The sequence below is a fragment of the Megalobrama amblycephala genome, linkage group LG11 (genome assembly GCF_018812025.1).
Source record: "Megalobrama amblycephala isolate DHTTF-2021 linkage group LG11, ASM1881202v1, whole genome shotgun sequence".
Lineage (NCBI taxonomy): Eukaryota > Metazoa > Chordata > Actinopteri > Cypriniformes > Xenocyprididae > Megalobrama > Megalobrama amblycephala.
In genome coordinates, this window is record NC_063054.1 from 1,954,010 (window position 1) to 1,962,132 (window position 8,123).

The window sequence follows — 8,123 nt, forward strand, 5'->3', positions numbered from 1 at the left end:
AATATTATATTTGATTCAAAGTGTTTTTTATCACTGTTTGTCAATTACATTGGCACAATCATAAGAGATGAACCAGTCAAAAGTTCTTTGTGACCAAACACAAAGTTTCTTGGGTGAACCTTTCTGAAAGAATGCAAAAGCATTGAAATTCTGTATATATACTGTGTGTGTGGACCTATTGTATTGCATAGATATACTGTTATATACAGTATTGTCTTGATCAAATAACAAAAATTAGGACTATGGAAACTTCAATATCAATCTAATAAGAATGAAGCATTTGCATAAGACAGTAGAAAAAACAAATAAGTTTTTGATCAAGTGTTTATTTCATTCAACTTGACAGAAAGGCAGGTCTCAATTATACCATCTACCAACATTATTGACATTCTGCAACATTTAGATAAACCACAATGTCACAATGCAGGGTTATTATGACATTATGCCTTTTCATATGTGCAGACGGCTTGAACGCCCTCAAAGGTCAAGGTCTGGAAACAGCAGAAACCAGGAGAGGAAATTTAGGAACATTAAATTTCATATATGTATATTATATAAATATAATATATTAATAATGCTGCTTACAGTAATCTTTTTGTCATCCTTGATTTCTTCAACAATCTTTGTCTCCTTGCCGTCCCACCTCTGAACGTGGACAAGACTGTCTCCTTCCAAGGTTACAGTGGACTGAAATGAGATGAAAACATGTCTGTTTTTTAGAAGTTTTATAATGCATGATATAAACACAAATGGTCATATATGATCAAATTCATGCAGGGTAAAAAGAGACCTAACCTGCCAAAGTGCTTCATGAAACTGATGTCAGATATGCTGTAGACTCAGTAAATGAATAAACACAAACCTTTACTTCTCTGCCATCTGCTGTGATTTCATCAAACTCCTCTCCCAGTGTGTAAGAAAACTCTCTGCGTTTGACGTCGGGCACCGTCTCAATGACAACTTGACTGATGACAATTTTGGGTTTGGTACCATTGCCTACAATAACTGTTGAACAAAACATCAGAAAACATTACAGACTGAACAAAATTATTATTATAATAGCCTATAAACTACACAGAAAATATAATTCATGCATTTGAACACCAGATACCACTACTGCACCTCACACATTAAAGATGTCTTTATGCAAAAAAATAAAAATAAATAAATAAACAAATAAATTAAAAAATCGTATTTTAACGTACCCAGTGCTTTCATGTATTCATCAAAGTTGCTGTCAACCAGTGTCCAAGTTCCATTAAATGCATCAACCATGTTGAGAGTTTAAAGAAAAAACACACTGTGGATCTTGTACAGTCACAGAGTTCACTGTCTCCTAACTATCTCCTATTAATACTGTGTCAGGGAGGCGGGGCTTGAGGGGAAGCTTGTGCTGATTGGATGGATTTTTATCTACTGAAGCTGTGATTTGTTCAAATACATGGCAAGAAGTGACACTGTAATTTTAATAGTCAAATCTAATAACTGGTCTGGGATTTTGCATTTTAAAATGTTAATAATGTTACAGTTTAATATTTTACATATAGATTACCATCCAGTTAATCTAGATTATTATCTAGGGGTGACCCTCAATAGTTGACGATTCGATGCTTTGATAGGAGGAGCCTGATTTGACTAATCTTGGCATCTACGCTAATATTAGTCTTTATGTTTATCCCGAGGTTTACTGTAGTCAACCGGATCCGGGGCGTATGACACGACCACAACGCAGCCCTGAAGTATCAGCAGAGATCGAGTCAACTAGATCGTCCATTGTGAAGGCCTCATCGACACAACAGCCAGTAGCACAGTTCCTCAACAAACCGTCCATACCGACGTGATGAATACGATCCTCAACTGGATGGAACTGAAATAAATACTTTGAATGCTGCGATCCTATCAGACTTATGATAGCAACCTGAATCATAACAAAGGAGAAAGAAAACCTTGGGATAAACCAGGCTTAGTCAGAGGGCCAGATCTCCTCTGGCGAATAGACCCCCCGACTAAGCCTGGTTTCCCAAGGTTTTTTTTTCTCCATTTTAACACCTGTTTGCCACCTGATGTCACCTGTTGGAGTTTGGGTTCCTTGCCGCTGTCACCTTTGGCTTGCTTAGTTGGGGACACTTGACATTTGACTTGACATTTGATATTCAACAGTGCTTTGATCTGCCTGCATTGACACTATTCTTTAAGAGCTGCTGTGCAGCCAAAATTATATACCAGTTATCAATGTAAAGCTGCTTTGACACAATCTGCATTGTAAAAAGCACTATATAAATAAAGGTGAATTGACTTGTCTAAACAATCTCACAGTCGAATCTTCACAGAGGTGTTATGAAACAAGATATGGGGATGTTCAATAACTGATTTCACAGACCTACCGGTTCTCTCCCAATAAATTAATAAATAGCATATTATGATAATGCTATGAATAAAATGTGAATAGAAAGAAACTATTAATAAACATTTTTAATGTGCGTGAATAAACCACCCCGTGACAGATTTAAGTTTCACTTTCCTTGATCTGTGACCGACAGAGGAGCATCTTGGCAGCAGGGATTGAATCTTTATCAATGTCTGGGATAAGAAAATCTAAAGTGTTGAATTTGATGCACTTTGAAATGGTAAAAGAAGATCCCAAAAATAAAAAAAAGATGCAAGTTGGCTATATTTTCGTTAATTTAATAATTTCTTTAACTTTAATTTATTTATTGATCATTCAGGGTTATCTAATTGAACTATTTGTGGCTTGTGTTTTGAATATTTGTTCCTCTGCACTTTAGGCATTTTGCACACATGACTATTTCGTTTTATTTATTAGAACAGTATATTCTGTTAATTCAGTTCTATAAGTTAATTTTTTATTGTTTTTCGGTTCATCAATGTTGTGCTGTAGATTAGTTAAAGCTTGCTCGCACTGGCAATTTAGCCGATTTAATCTAATTTACTGACATGTGAAATGCATATCTATCTGCAATGTGTGGCCTTTCTGCAGTTATTTATATAAATTTTTTTAGGTTTATTGATCCAAAATATTTTTATTCATTTTCTTCTATATCTTTGTGTGGTGTTCTGTACAACATTGCCTTTCATGTCATTTTAAAAAAGATAAAAAGGCATTTTCATCCATCACTTGACAGGCAGTTTTGGTCACTTTATTAGAAAGATGTTTGTCTGTGCTGTGTGTGAAAGAAAATAAAAGTCTTAAAGTGCACAGTTGAGCACGCAAGCCTTTCAAAGTAGCCTATACTCCTTTGGCCTTGAGCGCAGAAAGTGGAATGGGGAAAAAGCATGAGGTCGCAAGATGCGTTTTTTTTTAAAGTTGAACTTGTTTTATTTTGAGCTCCACGTTTCTAGAATGCTGTGTCGCTGCAAAAGACGCGAGACACAAGCGTAACGGTTAAACACATCCGTCTAGCGCGTCTAGCGAAAACTGGTTCTGTGTGAACGTCCCCTAATTCCGATGAATGCTTTTATCAAGACCTCTATGTTTTGTGTCAAAAAGCCTATATTAATTTCTCAAAGTCATAAAACCATATTCAACAACATAAAAAATGCAAAATAATCTTTATAATTTGGAAATGTGGATATAATGTGGAAACTTAAAAAACATTTTAAAAAACAAAAACTGATTTTAAGTCATGTCATCATCAATTCCAATGTAGTGAAACAGCTGTCAGCAGGGGGAGCTGCAGCATCCTCAGCTCCACTAGTTCTCACAGCCATGCCTTCTTGCGAGGTCACTGCTTTAAACCCCCAATACTTGGAGGCGGGGCACGGGCAGCCACACTGACCTTCTGACCCTGTCTCCAGCTAGGGCCGGCTACAGGGTCAGAAGAGGGGGATGACCTTGACCACGGCAGGGGAAGTATCACTCAAATGCCGCTGACTTAATCTTCTGAAACACCGTCTCAACAGCGGTACCAAAATTCCAGAAGGCGAAACCGTGACATCAAGGAGAAATGCTTTTTCCTTCTCTTTAAGCCCCGAAACGTTATGCCATAGATACCACCATAGAGCAGGCTCCAGGGCTCCATAAAAAGTGTTGCGTTCCCACAAGAAACTTTGCATTTGGTCACAAAAGCACTTGAGAAACAGTTTTCCCTCCATCTCATATTATTTTAATATGAAAATATCACAATGATTTTGCAAGTGACTGTAAAGTTTCTTGAGGGCATAAATGTTTTTTTCAACATTCATCTTTTGTTTGACTTTTCTGTCCCAGAAACATAAATAACTGTTCTTATTTAAAGATTAATCAATTTTCCTGCAAATTTGTGTCTAACCATCAAATCGATACACTGCTGCTTCACCTGCGATCTGGACACCTGAAGAAAGAATATGAAAAACTAATTACCACTAAACAAAAATACCTCTAAGACTAAAAAGATAGGAGGTCCCGTACATTTTATAAACTGGTAACTGAAATTCCATTGGATAATATCCTTTTATTCTCTCACTCAGTCAGTTTGTAGACAAAATCCCTTTAGGTTTGCTGACGCTACGCAAAATATTTCTTAGAGAACGCAAAAGCATTGAAATGTTTTTCCCCCATCTCATATATTCTTCCTATCAGCATGTCCCTTTAGAGGCAGATCTGAGGGTGATCCAGGGTGATCCAATCCAATTTTTCTTTGAAAAACCAGTGGGCAGTTGTTCAAAAGAAATCTGATCGGATTTCGGCTATATCGGATTGGATCAAATCTTGAAAATGAATTGTTCAAAAGGACAAAAGGATTCTGAAATCAGATTAGATCTCAAAATCCAATCTTGGTTTTCATCTGGATAAGATCATCAATTTGTGTTGTTCAGAATTTTTTAGTAAGATCGGGATACCTTTGATCCAAAAAATCTGGATTATCTGATCCCATCAGAAGGGTGGATTTCAGGAACAAAAATGTAATAAAACTTTAAAACTGCTCAAAAAATACAACATTTTTATCATGAAATATACATACACACATATATACATATTTATTATTTTGCTCTTGATTAGTTTAACTGTTAAAGTAATAAATTAGAAGTAGACATTAGGCTACATATTTAGCCTTTTTGGTAAACTATACTGTAAAGTAAAAAAGAGATTTTGAATAAAATAATCACCAAACAGCTGTAAATATTAAACAAAAATATTATATTCAAAGTGTTTTTATCACTGTTTGTAAACTACATTGGCAGAATCATAAGAGATGAACCAGTCAAAAGTTCTTTGTGAGGAACAGGACTTAAAGCGCTGGGCCTCACTTCCTTTATCAGTTGCAGGTCGAATAAATTCTATCAAAATTGATGTGCTGCCTAAGTTTATCTGTCTGTTCCAGCGTATCCCAGTGTTTATTCCCAGCTCATTTTTTAGCACTCTTACCTCATTTATATGGAAAGGCAAACCTGCTAGAATGAGTAAAAGTCTACTACAACGTCCTAAGCCGCTGGGCGGAATGTCTTTGCCTAATTTTCAATGTTATTATTGGGCTTCAAATATTCGTCCTACTCTGCACTGGCTCTATGAAGATCCAGGAGCTGATGCCCTGTCATGGGTAGCTATTGAGATCGCCTCATGCTTGGCTTCTTTCCCTGCGACAAATTTACTAAAAACCTACTTGTAAGATCTGGGGCCGTATTCACAAAACATCTTAAGGTTAAAAGTAGCTCCTAACTTGCCGATTTAGGAGAAACTCTTAAAAATAATGGGAGTGTCAGTCCTAATTTTAGGAGTCCTAAATGTTCGCTCTAAGAGTATTTCACAAAGCATTTTAGTGCTAAAACTAGCTCCTAAGCCTGTAAAACGTTAGGAGTAGTCAAGAGGACTCCTAAATCACCAAGACCAAATCACAAACAGTCCTAATCCACCCAAATACACTGTAGCCTACACCATTGAGGCAATAGCAATAGAGCCTTAGGTGCTGAACCTTTTCTTCATAAATGCAATACATTTTGATTTATAGATTTGAATCTACAATGAGACGCCAAAAAAAAACTTTAACAAATAAATAAATATTGTCTGATTACCTGTGGCAATGGTTTCACACTTACAAATGATTGAATAGATAAAAAATATATATATATATAGTAAGTGTATTTGGTGTGCTGTCCAAGGGGATGGAGGGCTCTGAGCTTGGAATTTAGCCCTAACCCAAAGTTCTCCCTGTATCCCCAGCCGAGAGTGAAGAGCAGGGTGGAGGAGGGATGCAGAAAACTGTTGAAGTAACTATAGGCGAGTCGGCTCTCGTCTGTGTATATATTCCTCCTCTCGAGCTGATTAGAAAGACCGTTTGAATGTGTTCCTCCCAAACTTTGTTTATAAAACGTAATTTGTCGCTTGAATTCTGCATTCTGTTGAGATGCAGACATCCAAGAGGTGGACAATTAACCGTATATACTAAATAGTGACAATTAGCCTACATTTTAAAACCTTTATGGCAACAATATGGCAACATTTTATTTTGACTTTGGCAACATTTTTATTAAAAAAATATTTATTTGAATAGGGCAACATTTGTATTTTAAACCTTTATTTTAATATGGAAACATGACACCTCATTCTACAATATTTCTATGATTAAATCTCTGACTCCTCCCCCTTCAGCCAATCACTGTGTGTATACTCCATAGCAACGAGGTCAACCTCACCCTTACTCTTAGCTTAAGACTTCAGTCTATTCCTTAGTAAAAGTTGGTCTCAGCAGCTTTGTGAATAGGTTTTAAGAGAAAACTCTTAGCTAAGAACTTTTACTGCTATTTAGGAGAACTTTTAGTGGTAAGATAAAATGTTTTGTGAATACGGCCCCTGAGCTTTAAATCTAGAAACAGGTGAGATGTAATTTTGGCTGGCAAACTATGTCCGTTATATCCCTGTTCATTCATGTCTTTAATCCCACAATAATTAATAAGTCTTTTACATCTTGGCATGCTAAAGGCATTAGGGAAATTAATGACTTGTACTTTGAGGGAGCTTTCTGCTCATTTCAGCAGATGTGTGAGCAGTTTAATATTCCAAAGAATATTTTTTTCCGTTATCTCCAAATTCATGATTTTGTTCATAAAAAGTTCCCTCACTTTCCTGCTCTCCATTTGATCATTTATTGGAGAATCCTCCAAGATGGAAGGGTATTATATCAATACTGTACTGTAAAATTTTTGGCATCCCTTTGACAAATAAAAGTTTTGTGGGAAGACGACTTAGAAATGGTTATTTCGGATGAGGTCTGGGAATCAGTCCTATACAGAATACGCATATCTTCAATCTGTGCAAAACATGGACTTCTGCAGTGCAAAATTGTACACCGTGTACACTGGACAAAGCTGAAACTCTCTAAGAACTTTCAGCATATAGATCCTGCTTTTGATCGCTGTAAATTTACCCCAGCATCTCACGCACATATGTTTTGGTCCTGTATAAAGCTGTGTTTTTTGAGACTGTCTCTGGGGCCGTATTCACAAAACATTTGATCTTACCACTAAGAGTTCTCCTAAATAGCAGTAAAAGTTCTTAGCTAAGAATTTTCTCTTAAAACCTATTCACAAAGCTGCTGAGACAAACTTTTACTAAGGAATAGAGAGAAGTCTTAAGCTAAGAGTAAGGGCGGGGTTGACCTCGTTGCTATGGAGTATACACACAGTGATTGGCTGATGGGGGAGGAGTCAGCGATTTAATCATAGAAATATTGTAGAATGAGGTGACACGTTTCCATATTAAAATAAAGGTTTTAAAATACAAATGTTGCCCTATTCAAATAAAGGTTTTTTAATAAAAATGTTCCCATAGTCAAAATAAAATACCTATCTATCCCTCCGCCACCCCGCTCCTCACTCTTGGCTGGGGATCTGAGGAGAACTTTGGGTTTGGGCTAAATTCCAAGCTCGGAGCCCTCGATCCCTTTGGACAGCACACCAAATACTCTTATTATATATATGTTTTACTCTATTCAGTCATTTGTAAGTGTGAACTTATGAAAACCACTGCCACAGGTAATCAGACAATATTTATTTATTTATTTTCTCATCGTAGATTCAAATCTATAAATCAAAATGTATTGCATTTATGAAGGAAAAGTTCAGCACCAAAGGCTCTATCACTATTGCCTCAATGGTGTTCAGTGTCTTTGGGTGGATTAGGACTGTTT

At 36.5% G+C, this 8,123-nt stretch overlaps 1 protein-coding gene across 1 annotated transcript; it reads right to left on the reverse strand.

Annotated features, from left to right (window-relative positions):
* Window positions 1-306: 306 nt before the first annotated feature.
* On the reverse strand, window positions 307-1,328 carry LOC125278890 (fatty acid-binding protein, brain-like). Its single transcript, XM_048208291.1, has 4 exons — window positions 1,206-1,328; window positions 863-1,005; window positions 586-687; window positions 307-491 (listed from the first exon to the last, which is right to left on the reverse strand). The coding sequence occupies exons 1-4, from the start codon at window positions 1,273-1,275 to the stop codon at window positions 441-443; spliced, it is 366 nt and encodes a 121-aa protein (XP_048064248.1). The 5' UTR covers window positions 1,276-1,328; the 3' UTR covers window positions 307-440.
* Window positions 1,329-8,123: the final 6,795 nt, after the last annotated feature.

Coding starts and splice junctions, on each gene's coding strand:
- LOC125278890 (XM_048208291.1), bottom strand. CDS start 1,275: ATGGTTGATGCATTTAATGGAACTTGGACACTGGTTGACAGCAACTTT. Junction 688..862: donor CAGATGGCAGAGAAGTAAAG/GTTTGTGTTTAT, acceptor ATCTCATTTCAG/TCCACTGTAACCTTGGAAGG. Junction 492..585: donor AGGATGACAAAAAGATTACT/GTAAGCAGCATT, acceptor TGCTGTTTCCAG/ACCTTGACCTTTGAGGGCGT.